The sequence below is a fragment of the Mauremys reevesii genome, linkage group 3 (genome assembly GCF_016161935.1).
Source record: "Mauremys reevesii isolate NIE-2019 linkage group 3, ASM1616193v1, whole genome shotgun sequence".
NCBI lineage: Eukaryota > Metazoa > Chordata > Testudines > Geoemydidae > Mauremys > Mauremys reevesii.
Window position 1 is genome coordinate 141,983,315 of NC_052625.1, and position 19,966 is coordinate 142,003,280.

Consider the following 19,966-nt stretch of genomic DNA (forward strand, 5'->3'; position numbering starts at 1 on the left):
TTTGGCAAAGACCATACGTGGAGGGTAAGAAAGGGGAAATCCAGACTGATATTTCCCTGTGATCACCACAATTTATTTTTAAAGTTACAGCTAATGAATTATTCTGAGTGAATTAAAGACTTCTAACTCACAATCTGGTACATTTAAAAAATTGGGTTCAATAAAGGTAATAGTAGAATTGTTCCTTGGCACAAAACACACTTGAGCAACAAACAATCTTTATATTTATTCTTTTAATGTGCCATGAAAGGCCATGGTGCTAACTGGATCATTTTTATGGTTTTCACTCATGCTGTTGGGTAATTTAAAAGAATCTTTTTTAAAAAATGTACCTGTTTCACTGAAAGCCCATTTAATGGATGAATACCTTTTCTGTACTTCCTTTCCCATGGTTGGTATCCCAAGGAGTTTGTGTGTAAATATTATCTCTCTCTTCTCTAGTCAGTCTGTTCCTCAGTCCTGAATCTTCAAGATCTGTCATGAGCCTCTTTCACCTCATGCTATTCTGCCACAGTCCATTGGCCATCAATAAGCTTTCCTCCTTTGGCCCAGTTATGCAGTCTGAGGTCCCACTTACTCTCTATTTTCCATCCCTCCAGCTGTCCCTTTGATTCCATCATTTCCTAGTTACGCATTACTATTATGCTAATAGTATCCCTCAACTGTCTCTCCATTTACCATTCCACCTCCCTGACACTGCTAAGGTCATTGAAGAAGCTGCTCACAACTACTGCCTTTTCTCTCTTTTACCTCAGTCTCGGATTCATTCCAATCTGGTTTCCATCCTCTCCATTGAAACTGCTGTCACCAAGGCCTCTCATGATCTCTTCTTGGCCAAGTCTAATGTATTCTGCTCCATTCTTCTTCTCCATAAGCCCTCTGCAACCTTCAGTACTACAGTCTATCTGATACCTCTCTGTACCCAACAATACATTGCTTCCTCCTTAATATCCTGTCCACCCTTGGCTTTTGAGAACCTATACTTTCTTGGGTGGCTCTCTTGCTCTTTACAGGAATTCCACAGGACTCTAATTGTGGTGCGCTTCTCTTCTCCTTCTACATCTTGTCACCGCATGGCTTCATCCACTCATACAACTTCCACTATCATCTCTACGCTGATAATTCACAAATCTGCCTTTCAGCCTGCCATGTTTCCTGATGTCCAGGCCTGCATATCTTAGTGTTTCTGCAACATACCTTGGACAGTTCACTGCCAGATCACACAAAACATTGCTGAAATTGAACTTTTTATTTGGCCCCCTAAACCTCCTTTCCTTCGCCATTGCCATTCACCAAATCACCATCCTTCTGAACAATGATTGAAGCTTTGAACCTCTGGGTCATTTTTGACTCCCTCCTCTCCCTAAATCATGCCACTTCTTCCTTCCCATTTAAAAAATACGATCTTTCTTTTTGTCTGTGCCCTGGTTATCTCCCACCTTGATTACTGAGGCAATCCTCTCTCTGATACATCTTCAGTCTGTCCAAAATGCAGCTGCAAAAGTTATCTTGCTTGCCTGATGATTGGACAATGATGTTACTTTTGAATCCCTCCACCAGTTCCCTCTATATCAAGTTTAAACATCATCACTTTGTGCCTCCTCCCATTTTATACTCTATGTATAGAATAACCTCCAAATCCTAACATGCCATTCCAAGGCTCCTCCCTCTTTCAAATCCCCCCTATATTCTCATTGTTTCCATGCAGGTGCGGCATGCCCCGGGGGGTGCTCTGGCGGTCGCCGGTCCCGTGGCGCCGGTGGACCTCCTGCAGACGTGCCTGCAGAGAGTCCGCTGGTCCCGCGGCTCCGGTGGACCTCCCGCAGGCATGCCTGAGGATGCTCCACGGAAGCCGCGGGACCAACGGACCCTCCGCAGGCACGCCTCAGGATGCTCCACGGAAGCCGCGGGACCAGCGGACCCTCCGCAGGCATGCCTGTAGGAGGTCCACCGGAGCCGCCTGCCACCCTTCCGCGGCATGCCGCCCCAAGCGCGCGCTTGGCGCACTGGGGTCTGGAGCCGGCCCTGTTTCCATGACAAATGCTTATTCATGTCTAATGGTTTTTCCCTCCCAACATTGTTTAGAGGAGAAGAGAATGAATTCAGGAAAACTATCACACACACACAGCTTCACTTAAGCCTGCCAACTCCTGTGGGTATTTCAATGCATCTTGTTGTATCTGTGCCTCTCTATTAGACTATAAGATCCGCAGAGCATAGACTCTTTCTGTCCTGTCTTAAACTCTGACCCCATCATCAGTGCTTAGCAAATAATAATTAATAATTCAGCCTTGCTAAATTCTACTGACCCAGAGAAGGTCATTTTTATGGGAAGTAAAATATCATTAGTTTTTTCATTATCTGTCACCATGGTAAAAAGAGGACAGTTCAGTGATGGCACAATTTATCATTTATGTCACAAATTTTCTTTCAATTGTCGATATCCCTGCACTGAACTGTAGCATTATGCAATAAAGGAAGCAGGCTGAAAAGGCTGATTATACACATCAAAAGTTTTTTTTTTTACCCTCAGATACAAGGCAATAATAATCATTAAGGATGGTCAAGGAAATTATGTTTGTTATCTCTAATGGGATTATAGGGAAGTGTGGCTTAGTGTCCAAGTGGAATGAGGGCTCTTCAAGAGACACAAGAGACTATTGTCTCTCACTGGAATAAATGTTGACCTCGTTAGCCAATGCCATTCAGCTGTGAAAGTCCCAGGGGAATCCAAATTTGGATTTTTGCACTCCCCAGAAATGGACTGTGGCAGTATGGTGGCCTGAAGTCATTCAGCACATCTCTTCTCTGTATTTGTGTGTGCACATGTGTACATGGGAATACCTCAGGGATGGATTAAGACTATGTTGGGACCAGAACCATCTAAACTTTGGGCTTGCTTTCTCCTCCCACTATCTTCCTAGACACCTGGCAGTGTCTACAACACCTATTAAACAAATCAGAGTCATTCAGCTCCTAGTCACTGTCTGTGACCTTCTCTCAAGCCAAATCATAATCTGACCTAGGGGCTAACAGTTACCTGGATCAACAGTATTTCTCTTCCTCTTGGGTCCTGCAGCAATTGGCCTGTAGCAACCTGGTGCTTACTATTGTTTCTGGATTGGTCAACTGAGGGGCCTGATGCTAAGAATCCTGATTTAATCCTCCCCTATAACATGGCGGGGGAAGAGGGAGTTTGATATTAAGGAATATAATGGCTGCTTAAAGAGAGACAAAAATAAAATTACATTTAAAAGATCATGGGTTCCACCTGTACTTACACTTGCCTTCAAGTTAAGTATAAAATGTGTTATAAACACAGTTTAAATTGGGTTGTAGTCAAACAGAGTTCTAAAAAAATCCCATCACTGATGGGAACAAACTATTTAGAACAACTGTGTTGTAGCCTAGGTCTGAAGAATACCACAGTTCTTGTGACAGTACTTGAACCCATGTGCATTGCACAGCCACATCATTTTGCTACAACTGGAACAGAGACAATAGTCTCTTTTTCCAGTATATGAATTGTCTGTGAGCAGTTTGATTTGTTGTCCACAATTATTTGCCAAATTATTCTTGGTCAGTTCATGAGCAGTGTGCTTATGAGTATTTGCTATTTAGAATTCCAGATGCACTAGCTGTTTTGATTAGACAAGTGGGATGAATTTCACCCCAGATATTTTTCCTGTTCTCTGGCTGGATATGTGTAAGCTTTAGAATCAGGTTTCCAGAGGGAATACTTACATTTAGGACATCAAAACTTACTTTCTGTCAATATTTTTCTCATCTTTGCTTAAAATGCTGTTTCCACAAACATTACTGTCTCTTATCCATAGAAATTGAACATGAAAAGGAATGCAAAAGCAGCCAGAGGGAATTGAATTAACTGGGAAAAACTTCTGGTCAGGTTTAATTTCAATCAAACCAATTTCCCATCCCTAATTTCCACATAGGATTTCAGAAACAAAGCCGGACACAATATAAAGTTGTAACCAGTATGGCTAGTCAGCAACTTTTCATTTCAGAAAACTTAAGCTTTAATAGAGAAACATATCACAGTTGAACTATAACGTGCAGCTCCAGTTTTTACAAGCTGTCCATAAAAAACGTATCGTCTTTGCCTCTAGTATTTTTGTTCAGTGTTTGACTATTGTTTGCTTGTTTGTTTCTGTTCTCAGTTTCCATGTACATGTGGAATACCTAATACAAAAACCATGATGCTGGATGGATCCTACAGTGAATCTGATGCCAACAGCCTGGCAGGATACACAAGAAGCCAGATAGTGATTGAGGAAGAAAAACAAGACAAGATGGTGGTTCATTTGGCCATGAGCAATGAATCTAATTCATCGAGAAAGAGAGGGCTGAAAGGCCATGTTGGCTTGCGCATCATCCAGAACACTCATGCGATTGATAAATACTCAAGAATAATATTCCCAGGCACCTATATATTTTTTAACTTGATATACTGGTCTGTCTTTTGCTAGAAATACTGAGGCAGAAGCCCTTTACAGGACTAAGTGGGTGTTTTTTTTTTTAAAAAAAAATCAGTTTGGCTGTTAAGCTAGAAAACCAATTCTCCTATTGTACGTGTGGAGCATAAAGCACTGGATATATCCTGCAACAGGCACATTCATCCAAAGGCTTCCCAGAGAATTTGGGGTGTCAATTACTCTGTATGCCTAACCCCCATCTGCCCTCTGCTCTCTTGGTTTGCCCAACAGCTACTGTATATATACAGTATATATATATATATACTGGACAATGCTGATAGTGCCTGATGTGCACTGGGGCCCAGATCCTCAAAGGGAGTTAGGTGCCAATTCCCACTGTTTTCAAGAGGAGTTAGGTTCCAAAATGCCTTTGGAAATCTAGGGCAGGGCAACTACCACAAAAGAATCACCCAGCCACCACTGCTGGATTAAAGTGTGAGTTCCTATGGCTGTGCTGAGGTGCCTGAAATAGACAACAGTTAGGCTCCTTAATAACTCTGCATTGAAAGCGCTACGTGAAAACAGAGCTCACTTTAGACCATTGTTTTTCTTTTTCCTTTGCTTATAAACAAATGGCATCTTTTTAGGATACACTTTCATCAAGCCATCAGGCAAAATTCTGCAGTCCTTACACAAACCTCCCATGGGTGCAGAATTCACTCTACCAAGTCTAGGCAATTCGTTGTTTTGAATTAAAAATTAGGAGAAATGGTAAAGTAAAGCGAAGAAACCCCCTGAACTTGGGCAGCATGAGCTCTGGAGCTCGTTTATAATGACAACTTGGAAGTTTAAATAAGCCTGTTCACTCCTTACAAACTGGTCTTGGTGTACGATAAATGGATGATGAGTGATTTCCACTGTAACGGAGGTGGAAGGTAACCAACTGGAGCCTTTGATTAGTGTATAGGAATGGGGAGTTTATCCAGGAGCAGCTAGCTCTTTTTGCTTCCTCTCTTCATAGCTAGGGCCCTACCAAACCCACGGCCATGTAAAACGTGTCACGGACCAAGAAATCTTGTCTCTCTCCATGAAATCTTGTCTTTTGTTTGCTTCTACCCTATACTATACAGATTTCACAGGGAGACCAGAGTTTCTCAAATTGGGGTCCTGACCCAAAAGGGAGTTGCAGGGGGTTTGCAGAGTTATTTTAGGGGGGAGTCATACTATTGCCACTCTTACTGCTGCGCTGCCTTCAGAGCTGGGCGGCCGGAAAGCAGTGGCTGTTGGCCAGGTGCCCAGCTCTGAAGGCAGTGCCCCACCAGTAGCAGTGCAGAAGAAAGGGTGGCAATACCATAACATGCCACCCTTACTTCTATGCTGCTGCCTCCAGAGCTGGGTGGCTGGAGAGTGACAGCTGCTGACTGAAGGCCCAGCTGTGCAGGCAGCAGCACAGAAGTAAGGGTGGCAATACCATACCATGCCATCCTTCCTTCTGTGCTGCGGCTGGCAGCAGCTCTGCCTTCAGAGCTAGGCTCCCAGCCAGCAGCTGCCACTCTCCAGGTGCCCAACTCTGAAGGCAGCGCCGCTGTCAGCAGCAGCAGCACAGAAGTAAAGGTAGCAGTACCACACACCCCCCTCCAATAACCTTGCAACACTCCCCACCCCCGACACACACCTTTTTGGGTCAGGACCCCTACAATTACAACACCATGAAATTTCAGATTTAAGTAGCTGAAATCATGAAATTTATGATTTTTAAAATCCTATGACTGTGAAATTGACCAAAATTGACCATGAATTTGGTAGGGCCCTATTCATAGCTCAAAGCAGAGAACAGTGCAGGGGGAGGCCTGGCACCTCTCCAGGAACTCAAGGGCTGCCTTGATTTCTAACAGAAAAGTACATCCCACAGAGAAAATACTTCCCAGCATGCAGTGCTCTCTCTCTCCAACAGAGCAGCTATACTCTCTACTTGCCCTACTGTTTAGGCCTTTTGGATCAAGAGGGAAGTTGCATGCAGGAACTCGTTGTCTCTATAGGTGCACCTCCATTTTAAAGATAAATGTGGCCATAAGTAGCACTGTCATACTTCATGAGCTGGACTCTGGTAACTGGCATAAAAGTCTAAATTATTCTTTAGTAGCTGCTCAAGAGAACAGTAGCATGTTTCTGTAAATGGCATTCCATGCTTCACACAGTGTTGTCTCCTCTTCCTTTGCTAGTAATGCTGACAGGAAGATACAGAATTTTGTACAAAATTGCAACAGGTCACATTTAATCTTTCCTCATTTCTTAAGGAAAATGCCCAAGCATGCTGAGCTGTGGAAGTGATGTCGTTAATCAGAGCATCTGGGTGCCAAGTTGATGCATACCAGGGTGGTCAGACCTGAACCCAGATGATTCTGTGCTGAAGTTGGAAGATCATTCAACAATATCATTAAACTATACAGCTGACTAGAATGTCGACAGAAAGGATGTAAATAGTACAGATAATATACAGAGCATTAAGTCTCTTGCAATACCCTACACATACTAAATAAAACAGCAATCCCACTTAAAGAAAAAAATCCCAAATACTTATTGGGCTTTTCTATTTTCAGTTTACAATAGCAGTTTTGACTTTTCTGCAGGGATTTAGTGATTGGCTGGAGTAAACTCTTCCTAGCCTATCATCAATCCCTAGAATTTATCCTGTGCCTCAATTATTGTTGCTTAAATTGCAACACATTTCAATGTTAGAGTTAGTCTAAATGAAAGTGATTAAGGAAACAAACTAAGAAATATATTCCCCCTTCATTGCATGTGTATGTAACTAATGAGAGATTTCTGTTGTCATAAAGGAGGAAATATATCCCTAAGAAAGGGATATTCCTATATCCCAGCCTGCCACCTCTTTCTTATGCTACAGATCAGGGTGGTGTTCCACTGATTTAACGAATACATTTCACAATAGCAGTTCGAGATGAAAACCAACCACCATTATTATGCAAGAAGAACTATAGAAATATTCCACAGAGTCTTAATAGAGGTGTAATTCCTTATTTAATCAAATGCATTTCTGAGTATTAGCATTTTAAAATAAAATTTTAGCCAATCAGAAACCAGTTTTATATTTTAAAATGCTTTCATGGATCAGTTCTTCTTGACTGATGTAAGATGAGGAGGAAGGAAAGTTTTGTGATTAAATCAGAGAAATGGTAAGCAAGGGACCTGGATTTTATTCCAAACATAGCTACAAGATTCTTGTGTAACTATGGGCACTTCATTTAGCCTCTCTGTGCCTCAGTTTCCCCATCTGTCAAATGGGGAATAATAATACCTACCTCACAGAATGGTGATGAGACGTTTAATTAATTAATATTCGTGAAGCACCTTAAGATCTTTGGCTGGGAGGCCCTATGAAAGGGTGAGGTATTATTATTAATGCACACTACAGATCTGTTCTCAGAGTGCAATTGATCAATAATGGCAAATTGAACACCAATTTCCATCAGACAAAATGATTTCATCTACATGAGCCATTTGGGGGTACAGAAATAATGGGCCACTTTTATTATTGGTGCAATGCCATTGATTTCAGTGGAGTTACACCAAGGATAAATTTTTCCCAAGGTATTTAAGTGAATTCTGTCACTGGATAATGTCTGCTGCTGTAAAAAATATATATCTTGATTTTACTTTGCCATTTATTTTTATTAAATGTCTCATCTTCACCTCAGAATTTACCTGGTGGTAGGAAACAGTTATTCAGATGCTACATTCTTCTGCACTGACATTCTCTTACTTATATGCTACCTAATAAACTTCCTCTGAGGAGGCTAAGTTTAGCTTATTTAGTATGTATGCATACATGTGTAATGGAGATATGTGCCTGCTGTGACATATCTACATTTGTTTCTAGCCACTGCAACTATGCAGCTCAGATAATTGCTGAGGAGAGAGTTTGACCATTAGGGAAAGTTAATTTGAACACTGCTGTGTTCTTGTTTGAGATTTTTTATTATTATATTAACCACTAGATGCAAATAAAGAACAAGCCATCAGTGATTCGCACACATTTGTAATAACTGTGTTGTATTTGCCTGCCAACAAGGAGGAAATGAACAGGACAGGGCGCAAGAGCAAATCCTAAAAAGGAGGGGTGAAATTAATAATACAGTTGACCATCCATTTCTCTTGGGTAAAAGATTTCACTGACCAGAGGGATGATAGTGTCATTTAAACCTCTGTCTGCAAGAACCTATGGCCAAAATTTTTAGAAATGGGTGTCTATACTTAAACTCAAGTCCATAGTTAGACACCTAAATAAACAGTCTGATTTTTAAGGGTGCTGAGCATCTGCTGCCTTTGGCACCTTTTACAATTAGGCCAGTTATTTAAGTGCCTACTTAAGGGTTATATTTTCAGAAGTATCTAAGGGATTTAGCTGCATAAGTCCCACTGACTTTAGGCACCCATTTCTGAAACTCTTGGCCCAAGAAAAGAAAAAGGAAACCTTATTCCACTCCATCCTGCCCTCATAGTATCAAACCTATACTTTTTCTTTAACCAAATAATGAACTTTTAATCAAGAAAAAAAAATATATATATATATATATACAGACAATGATACCCTTATAACAAAGGCAAAGATGGTAGTTGGGACATGTACATATGTTAGACAAATATATATATATATATATATATTTAGTAGTTATATACTGTATATATAAACTACCAAATATTAGACTCAAAAGAACATATACACACACTGTCAGATTGATGAAAAGCTTTTACTGTACTGCCTAAGGGTTAAGAAACATTCCCCTGTGGGCAGCTTATTCCATAATTGTCCATTATGGATTTTCTTGCACTTTACTCTGCAGCAGCTGGTATTGATCAGTGTGGATGACAGATACCAGACTAAATGGACAATTGGTATGACCCAGTTAATTCCTATATTCAAACTTCGTGATAAAACCACAAGTGGGTGGGACAGGCTGAAATAATCATCCCACTCTGTTTCATGAGATATTTTATGAAGTTTTAACATTATTTTCATTTTACCTGCAAGCTCTGATAAATAAGAGATAATGCCCATCTTTCAGTAGTGCCAAAGGGGGAAAAAAAAAAAGACTACATGCCCCATTTGTAATTGGTTTTAAATATAAAACAGTCTTTAGCTATTGAAGAAATTCAGGTAAAAGGGCATCTTCCAGCAGATTATAAGCATTCAAGGCTCCCATGTAAAATTAAGCCATTAATCATGATTATAATTGCAAGCTACACAGAACTCTGGAGACACTACAGCCCACAGCTGAAGAAAATGCTAACAATTACTCTGTATTTATGGGCCGCTATTCAAAGGCACACATGGCAGCTAGGCCCCAGTTCCCAGTTGGATGCCTAGTGCCCCTTTGTGCTTTTGACTAAATCTCCACCTTAATTACTAATGGAAAGATAAATCTGCTCTCAGCACCCAGCTGCCTCATCTTAGCCATTGTGCCTAATGAAGACAATATGACTGCATGAAAATGCACATATCCTAGACCTAGTGCATAAGGACAATGCTTTGTCCGGTTGACACAATAAAAAAGTTACATTCAGACAGTCTGACTGAAAAATTAAGAGGCTGCAAAATGTACCTAAAGACGTTAGCACTATTAAAATTAAAACATAATCCAGTCTCATGCTAAGCTGATTAATTCCCCCCCCCATTTTTTTTTAAATTAAAGGACATTAATGCAGTACTTCCATGGGTAAAGGGATTAAAATTTCAGACAAAGCAAGAACAGTGGGGATGAGGGAGGAGGAAAGCAAAGAGAGAACAATGCATCTGTATAAGGAAACACCACTACAGCCAGCTCTGTTTCTTCACCATCTTTTTCTTGCAGCACTACGTAAGTGATAAACAGAAGAAGCAGGGAGCAGTACAGGAGTACTGTAATCAGAGGACATAGCCATTAAATGACCCCAGCTATGGATTGTAACTTGCCCTCTGTGCAAGGGACTAAGGGGATGGAAGATCCCTTGTATTGTGCAGTGTGGGCTAGCTCGATGGCCAGTCTGTGTGCTAGGGGCAGAGTGTAGGTTCAGAGGGGCCTGGAGAGCTCAGCAGGTGCAGAGGAGACATAACTCATGAAGGTCTGGCACAGATTATGCCCCCCCCCAGCGCCCCCCATCAGCTGACTGCTCCAGGCCTGGCATAGCTAAGTATTACCACTTACAGCATAATGTAAAGCCCTTTGTGACGAGCTGAGGCCCAATTTTTAAAATTTCACTCTCTTGTGAAAATATGCAAGATCTGTCGTTGCCAGTTTTCCAAACTGCATTTCTACCATGCGTCTCCTAGGTCTCTTATAGTGTTGATATGTGCACTTGGAACCAACAAAATTAGCCTAGCAAAAGGGCCTAGGAACTTAGTCTACGGAAAATGCATAGAAATGATATAAAAATAGATTTTACTGCTCTACTTGTCACACAGATTTCCAGAAGAGAATTGCATGTTTAGCTTAGGGGGAATGTTCATTTCAGAAAAATGAAAAGAGAAGTTAATTGTTATGACAGTTCGAAATTACTTTAACAAATACATTTTGGGAACTGGGACATAACATTGAAGCAGTAAAACTCTCCAGCCTGCAAGCTCTTTCCAGTTTATCTGGATCTGTTAGTGTGGTCCAAGCTCATTTCATTCAGGAAATATTAGACCCTCTCTATTAAGCTGTATATTGCTAGGGTACACTCCTTAGGAACGGTGGGCATTTGTAGCTACAAAACCCTTCAGGTCTCGGTCACATTCTCGTAACAACTGCCATTTTTCACAAAGTGGGGCAGTCATCATTTGGATGACACTAAATCGGAGGAACTGTCATGGATGCCTCAATCGATGTTCAAACAGATTGCAGATTTGTTACACATTTTGCCCAAAGATAGGAGGGAGGGGGATCTTAAAACCAAGGATTCTATTCTCAATAAAAGATGCAAAAGTCCAGAACAATCTTATAATGGGCCCCATTAAGTGTTCACATTTAAATGCAGCAAAAGAGATGGTAATTCACCTGAGTTAGATGAACACAGTGCCATAAACATACACATAAAATAATCCCAGAGTCATGCACCAATTATCATGACATCTAGATGCTAAATTCAAGGACTTCAAACTTCTGCCTCATCATGGTAGGACTCTGTTCAGCCGCATCCAACTTGTGGGAAAGATGCTATAGGATTTGTTTAATGCCCATGATAAGTCAGCATCTGGATGTGCTGCCTCAGTCGAAAGATGGCAGCTTCAGCAGCATAGTGCCTCCTAGCACCATTCTGCGGCAGTAGTAGAAGTAGAGGTACAGAGAATACCAACAACAATGAAGCCTCTTGAAACAAAACCCTACACTACATTACACACACAATTCTCTCCCTGGGGCATGGATGACAGAAAGAACAACCCACATGTGACAGATGTTAGTCATGTCATTTAATGCACTACTGGAAGGTGCTGAGATACTACAGCGCTAGTGCAATATAAGAACCTATATAGAACAGAACAGAGCACGGGGCCTTAACCCCTTACAAGCCCAACTTACCCTGTGACACAGTCCCAGTGTCATCGCCCATGCAATATTGCCAACCTAAAGAAAGCAAAACCCATGAGTCGTTCCCCTGCCACCAAAAAAACATGAGATTTAAAAAAAAAAAGACTATGCTGTGTTACTTTGGAACCTCCTCCCCAGCCCATCGTAGGGGGTGAGGGAGGGAGAGCGTGTTAGGCCTGGTCTACACTAGCCTGTTAGTTCGGAATTAGCCAAGTTATTTAAAAAAAAAAAAAAGATTCCATCCACATGACCAAACGGGTTTTTTCCGATTTAAAGGGCTCTTTCATTCGATTTCTGTACTGCTCCTTGGCACGTGGAGTAGCGCTTAAATTGAGATCGCAAACCCGGGTTAAAGGTATTGTGGATGCAATGCAACGTTATTGGCCTCCGGGAGCTATCCCAGGATGCTCCCTTGTGACCGCTCTGAACAACACTCTCAACTCCAATGCACTAGCCAGATGGGCAGGAAAAGCCCTGGGAACTTTTGAATTTCATTTTCTGTTTGGTCACCAGCTGCCATGGGGGAGGTGCCTCAGGGCGGGGGCTCGGGGGGGGGGGGGGGCACAAGGTGGAAGTTTTGCCTAGGGCGCGAAACATCCTTGCACCGGCCCTGCTGTTACCCAGATTTGTGAGATCCCTTTGTAATTCTTTGCAGTTCGCTTTGGATTTGAGGTGCTCTCACCTTCACAACTTTGTTCTAACAACAGTAGAAATGAAGAATGTGTAGCTCAAATTTTTAACTGAAATATCCTTATAACTGCAAAGCTCCATGATGCCTTTCCTGAAATTAATGAATAAATACAAACGGTGGAACATATTCTGTGGATGTTATTTCTCTCCCCCACCCCTATACGGCCTTCACAGAAATTACTAACACATGGAATAGGCGCAGCATAGACAGTGTCTCAACAAAACTGTTCACTTTACAAGCTTTCCAAGGCTAAGATTTACCTGGCCCTGAGCTGGCCATTACAGCTGAGAGACATGGGCTTCTTGTTGTATCCTATGCAGATGCTAACAAGGCTTGGGAACTGGCATCACTGAGAGTTTAACAACTCAGTTGGTTAATCACTGAAAGCAGGCTTTTCTACAGGGTAAAAATGTGAATTGTTTGGTCCAGGAGCAGGCAGGTAGGTAGCCACAGGTGGATTAGAGGTTTGTGGGGCCCTGGGCCAGAGCAAGTGGGGGTCCCTTCCCACCCCTTCTGCCTGCAGTCCCCCCAGAGTTCTTGCTGGGGAAATGAGGTCAGGGCACAAGGGCTTTCCCCACCCCACCCAGTGCTCCTGCCAGGGAGCAGGGTCAGGGCACAGGGCAAGGCAGAGTGGATCAGGGCACAGGGGTGCCCATTTTTCCAGGAGCCCGACAATTGGTGAGGGCCCCAGACATGGGCCCCACTGGCCCAGTGGCTAATCCACCACTGTAGGTAGCAATCCTACTCAATAGCTTGCCATTTCCCATGCTAATCCCTTACATTTCTTCTCCCTCATTCTCTTCCATCCTGTGCAGAGCAGAAGGTATCTGAGCCTACTCTGTACACAGACCTAGGGAGAATGATCTGGCACTGGTATTTGTCCACTTGTGGGTTGTTGTTTTACCAATACTTAATTAAACGTTATTGTTCTGACTGAAGTTTGGAACTCAACTACTCCTATAATCCACTTTTTTAAATTTAAACTCTTTGGTGCATTCTGACATTACAAGTCCCAGCACATTTTGGTCAAGACCCTAATGAGAAATGTAATGCAGCCCTTACATATGGCTGCATCCTTCTCCCTTTTCTTCTCAGGGGCATGGGTTGTGGTTTTACCTAGAATGGTGCCTAGTGCCTTCACTCAAGGAAACCCTTCTCCTAGTGCAGAGAACATGGTCATTTGCCCGACACACACAGCTAGACAGTAGCGAAGCCAGCTCTAGCTGGGCAGGCATATACCCTGCAGACATGCAGCTGGGGGAATGCATGCTTGTGCAGTGGTGCGTGATGGACTTCGGGGCTGAAAATCAGGCCCTATGTATATCTGTGTAGACCTATATGTGCATTTTCTTACTGTGTGTAATATAATAAATAAGCAAAATGGCCCAAATTCAGTGAGGGCAGCATGTTAATAAACTGTCATTACCAACAGATGACAGTTGGTTAATACAGATTAATTCCTAATGAAGAAAAAACTCTTTATGTAATGTAATGCTTTTGGCTGTGGCTCAAAGGTTGCGATCATCCACCCATGGCAAACCTTTAAATCCGGCTTTGTTCCACAAGGAAAAAAACCCTCCAAATCTACCAGTTTTTCAAGTTACAATTCAACCAGCCTAAATCAGTTCCAGGAGCATCAGATTTGTTTCCTAAATAGTACAATATGTTAAATTATAGATAGAGTTCTCCTGTATGTATTGTCAGCTTCACTCCAAGCTACTAGGGGTAGTCAATGGTATAGAGAATTATATATAGACCACATACAGAAAATACCCACTCTGAGTTCCTTAAAAGGCTTGCACCTGTAAGGCATAGCCCCGTATTGGAGGGATGCACAGGGGCTTCTACTGCAGTGGGAGACCCAGGAGGAATTGTATCCGACTCACCAAGACTTCTACTTGGATTATTGGGCAGTGCACCTGGGAGCATCAGTTCTACTGCCCTTTCTACGGGTGTGGTGTGCACTCCCTTTCTGGGGAGGCTAGTGCTGCCAGCAAGCTCAAGCCACCGAGCAAAGACACAATGGTGTGGCTTCTTGTGCACTCAAGCAAGGCAAGGGCCTTAGTCTGGCCCTTAACTTTTGTTACACACAAGAAAACAGATTGCAAAAAGCAAGAGATCAAAACTGTTTAGGAAAACAATATTTTTCATAGACTAGAATCATAGACTAGAATCATAGAATATCAGGGTTGGAGGGGACCTCAGGAGGTCATCTAGTCCAACCCCCCTGCTCAAATCATCCCAGCCAGGGCTTTGTCAAGCCTGACCTTAAAAACCTCTAAGGAAGGAGCTTTCTGCAATTGTTCTCCAGACGTCTCAGCTGTAGGGGGCCACATCCTCAGCTGGTGTAAATCAGCACAGTTCCACTGATTTCTGGCCCACAGTCCATTGGCAACATGCCTGCCTACAATAGACAAATGAAAACCCAGAAATGTTCCTGTTGCATGACCACCCCCAATCAATCACAGATGGATTTTACCCGGCCACTTCAAAAACAATTATTTATGATCACATATTTTATGTAAGAAAATAGTGTCACTGCCTTTAAGGGAATTCAAGTGTCAGTGGGAGTTGGGTCCTTTGGGCACCTCTGGACAACATCCTGTTCTCTAGTTCTCCTCCAATCTGTTTTAGTGCTGCATTCACAGATGCACATTTGCAGATCCACCAACCACAGAACCACGAAGCACCCTATGAGTCTGAAAACAGTCCTGAGAGTTTGAGAACTGGCGTCCCCCCCCCCCCCCCGCCAAAAGCCTGAGGCTTAGGCCAAAACCAGAAGTGATCTGAAATTACATCCCACTCAAACATCAATAGAAATTGAAGACTACAAGTAGGTTTGCCTGTGACTCTGTAAAGGAAACATAAAATAGTGATTCTAATATTGGAAAGAGAAGCTGTTTTTGCATTTTATACAATATAGCACAGCACAGAAATGGATAACTTAAAAGGGCCAGTCTATACAAGTCACGTGGTGACCACAGAACACATAGGGCCTGGTTCTCAGTTACTCCATTCCTGCAGTTGGGACAGAAGCAAAGGCAAGAAGAGAGGAAAGCCATCTTTAAGCCTACCTGTATTCTGGGGATGTGCAAAGCCCTGCTCAGCCCCAGCAACCTCGTTCTGCTGCTGAAAAGCATTGCAGCGCCAGCTCTTATACCAAATGCCCCCAGTGAGATGGGAGCAGGGCAGAGCACAGCTCGACTCGGCCTGTTCACAGCAGGCATATAACACCAATCAATTAGAGCAGCCCTTAGGCTGCTATTACTTCACAGCCTGAGGCAGCATAGAGAGCAAAGCCAGCTTCCTGATGGCTCCCCCCCAAATGCTCCCATACCAATCAGATCTCAGAGCAGGAGAGAAGTCGGCCCAATATTTTCCTTGGTAGATGTCTGACAATGGAAACTATTTAAGGTGCTTTGATTTAGTTTGTCATCATCAGTCTCATCAGTGCCGGCTCTGGCTTTTTTGCTGCCCCAAGCGGCAAAAAAAAAAAAAAAAAAAATTTGGGTGGGGGCCGGAGCAGCGAAGCAAAAAAAAAAAAACACCTGTGGGGCAGCCAGAGCGGCAAAGCAGAAAACAAACAAACAAAAAAAACCTGCGGAGCGGCCGGAGCGACAAAACAAGGGGAAAAAAAATGCAGGGCGGCCGGAGCAGCAAAGCAGAAAAAAAAAAAACCCACCTGCCGGGTGGCTGGAGCCAGGGTGCAGGGGGACTCCCTGTGCTGCCTGGTCTAGCGGGGGAGGGGGAGGGAGCGGGGGAGAGAGAGAAGAGGGTCTCGCCACGTGGCCCCTCCTGCTGCGCCGCCTGCCGGGAGGGCTCTGCGCTGCTCCGGTTGGCTGGGAAGGAAGGACGCGGGCTGCCCTGCCGAGTTTGCTGCAGGGCGCTCCCCTCCTCCTCGCTGCCACCCTCTACAGGGCAGCCAGAGCGGGGAACCAAAAAGAAAAAGAAAAAAAAAAGGCGGCGTTCTCGCCGCCCCTTGGAATCTGCTGCCCCAAGCAGGCGCTTGCTCAGCTGGTGCCTGGAGCCGGCCCTGTTCTCATGATACATGAATGTTGTTTCTCTCTCTGAGGCAAGCACAATGTTACAATAGACGTCTCAGATGATAATGCTGTGAGGGGAAGATGTTGTTGAAAGAGATTATGCTGCTGATAAACAGCATGACTAGTTGCAATCTGAAACAACTAGACTAAACTTAAAATAGCCAATGTGAACAGTAATGGCATGTGGTTGATATCTGATCTACCAATGCCCAAGGGAAAATCCCCTAAAAGTGCCAGTCCATAAAAGGAAAGACTGTCAGTGCTACCAGAAGCTTTAAGAATGTGTAAACCAGGTGGCTTCCCCAGCTGGTCATCCACTCCCATGACTATTATGCAAGAAAGAGGGTTCAGTGTACTGATATTAGCAAAAGGGTTGTAGTCATCATGCCTCGTTACAAGCTGTTCTCACATGCATTGTTGGCTTGGGGAGCTGATTGGTGAATGATTCCCAAAGCTACTGAAGGAGACGAGCACACTCTGTGATGGATGTACTTGTTGATGAAAGGGGCAACTTTCTGCTCCCATTTTAAAACTAGATGCTAAATACTCTGGGATGTTGGAGTTTTAGCTGGGGGTGATCAATTGCCAGTGGAAGAATACAGACCCTAGTCCATGTAGTCTAAACCAACATTTCTCAGCTGTGTGGGCCACATTCCTCTCGCCATTTCCGGGATGGGAAGTTATGAGTTTGAAATTTCATTACCATTTAAAGGAAAGAAAATCACAGTTTGCCACTCCCTACGTAACCTTACCCTTCAAGGTCAGGCATTCTGTCAACCTCTCAAAACACAAAGTTATAGTGGGTTACTAGTGTTATTGATTCATTTTTTATGCTTATAGTAAATGTAAAGAGGTTTGCAGCAAGGCCAGCTGCCACCTGAGTACCGCCACGTGCCAGCGGTTGCTCCACACTGCCCTGCCTCTTTCCTATTCTTCAGGGCCTCTTAAGAACACCACATAGTCTCTCTTGCCCAATCACAGCCCTTTTTAGAGTTTTTTTTAATCAACACAAAGTTTAAAAAAAAACTAAACAAAAATATCTGTCACCCCACTTTAAGCTGGGCACAACCTCTCCTCCTAGAGTTACTGGCCCTGCCTCCTCTCTGACTATCTGGAGTAGACGCAAGACCTGGCCAATGCGTCCCGAAAAACAAAACTTCCAGCTGGATGTTCTTACCCACCGGGGTCAGGGTGTGGGGGCTTCCTCTGCTCCCCGGCAGGTGCGCCGTGTGGGTGGAGCGGGGCAAACCCCTGCGTCCTGACCCTGCTCCCCAGCAGGAGCACCAGGCAGGCGGAGTGGGTCAGGGTGCACCCATTTTTCCAGGGGGCCCCCAATTATCAGGGGGCCCATTAGCCAAGCGGCTGATCCACCACTGCCTATAAGGAAGGGGGCAGGAATCACCCCTCTTTCCCCAGGCTGCAGAGTAGCTATAGTGATGCTTCCTGACCTCGTATTCTGCTCCTCCGTGAAGTGGGACCCACAGCGTCCATATCTCAGCAAGCCCTCTTGAGATCCACTCCTGGCCCCTTATCTAGCATGGCCCCGTCCTACCTGTCCCATCCACTTCCCTAGTAGAACTACACCTTTCTGCTACCTGGGAAATTCTTGTCTTGGGAGGTATGGAGTACTAATACTCAACAGGGATCGTATCATCCCTTCCCCTCCCCCCCACACCTACGCGGGGCAGAATGTCTTGGTGGGTTAGCATTCTCTCTCACAAAGTTGAAAACACAAACACACCAAATCTCAGCCACAAGAAACAGCTGAATCTAAAGCATAGTCTGGGCTACACATGCCGTTTTTTGGGAAGGAGTTTAAGAGGCAGATGGCAGTAGAGGAGCTTATATCCACATCATGAGTACAGTATGTAGCCAGGGTATAAATCTGTGAATCAAGACAGTTAAAAGCTGGAAGCAAAGAACTATTTGTGCATTTAAAGAAAAACAACAAATGCTCAAAGTCATGTCATTCTATTTCCTACAATCTACTCTCTATATAATCGTCTAAAAATGCAGTGATTGCCATATTTGATAATGGAAAGTCAACTCATTTCTTGTCAGAAACAATGCTCAAGTTTGATCTTTGATACCTCTTAATTTTCATATACTTTGTCTCGAAGGCCATGTACTTTCCGCAGACATATGACACCTCACCTATTCAGCGTGAGACTAGGCCAATCACATTCTCACCCATCCAGGGCTGAATTTCGTGAAGAGACTTTTCCTGCCTCTGGGCAGAAGTCATGTTGTTGTGCTACAATCAGCAAGCTCAGGTCACAGCACTTTACTCCCCAGGCATCTTGGCTACTGAGTGTCAAGCCACTGCCCCACTTCAACTGGACAACTACGTTCTTTAGGTACTGGGATTTTCCCCTGAAATAAATAATTCTTTTCCTTTAAAAAAAAAAAAGTTGCCAGCAGCTCAGCATTTAATGCAATCCTAAAGTTGTGGAGTTGGGAGCAGTGACTTTAAGGGCTCTGCTTTCCAGACAATGTCTAGGCAGGGTCCCAGGAAGCTCTTGCTGTTGCGTACAGCCAGTTGGAACTGGACACAGAATAAATCAGATCGGTTTCAAGCGCCTTAAAACAATGAGTGTTCACGAAACACCACAACAGTAACAAATAGGTCATGCGGGAGAGGGAAGATGAAAGATTTTGCCCCCAAACCAGATCTAATTTTCAAGTCTCTATTTGACATAACCCTTTTGTCTAAAGAAAATGAATCAAATAATACATTTATGCATCAGAGTGGTAGCCATGTTAATCTGTATCAGCAAAAACAACGAGGAGTCCTTGTGGCACCTTAGCGACTAACAAATTAACAAGACTAACAAGGACGCCTCGTTGTTTTTACATTTATGTATGATCGGGGCGGCTCCAGGCACCAGCGCAGCAAGCACATGCCTGGAGCGGCAAGCCACAGGTGGAGGCCTGCCAGTCTCTGTGAGGGCGGCAGGCAGGCGGCATTCGGCGGCGCGCCTGCGGGAGATCCACCAGTCCTGCGGCTTCAGAGGTAATTTGGTGGCAGAGCACTGGCGGACCTCCCGCAGGCATGCCTCCGAATCCGCGTGACCAGTGGACCACCCGCAGGTGCGCCGCCGAAAGCCGCCTGCCTGCCTTGCTTGGGGCTGCAAAAAACATAGAGCCGCACCTGTGTATGATTTTACTGTGGAAAATTCCTCAAAAATGTCTTTTATAGAATATTTTTAAATGTTATTTAATTTTATTTTT

At 43.7% G+C, this 19,966-nt stretch overlaps 1 protein-coding gene across 6 annotated transcripts in view; it reads left to right on the plus strand.

Annotated features, from left to right (window-relative positions):
- LOC120401313 (gamma-aminobutyric acid receptor subunit rho-2) overlaps positions 1-4,487 on the plus strand; it is a 76,299-nt gene extending 71,812 nt beyond the window's left edge. For all 6 annotated transcript variants that reach the window (XM_039531116.1, XM_039531120.1, XM_039531117.1 and 3 more), the window contains one exon: positions 4,179-4,487. In XM_039531116.1, coding sequence (XP_039387050.1) covers positions 4,179-4,487 — 309 coding nt within the window. The remainder of the gene's footprint in view (positions 1-4,178) is intronic.
- Positions 4,488-19,966: the final 15,479 nt, after the last annotated feature.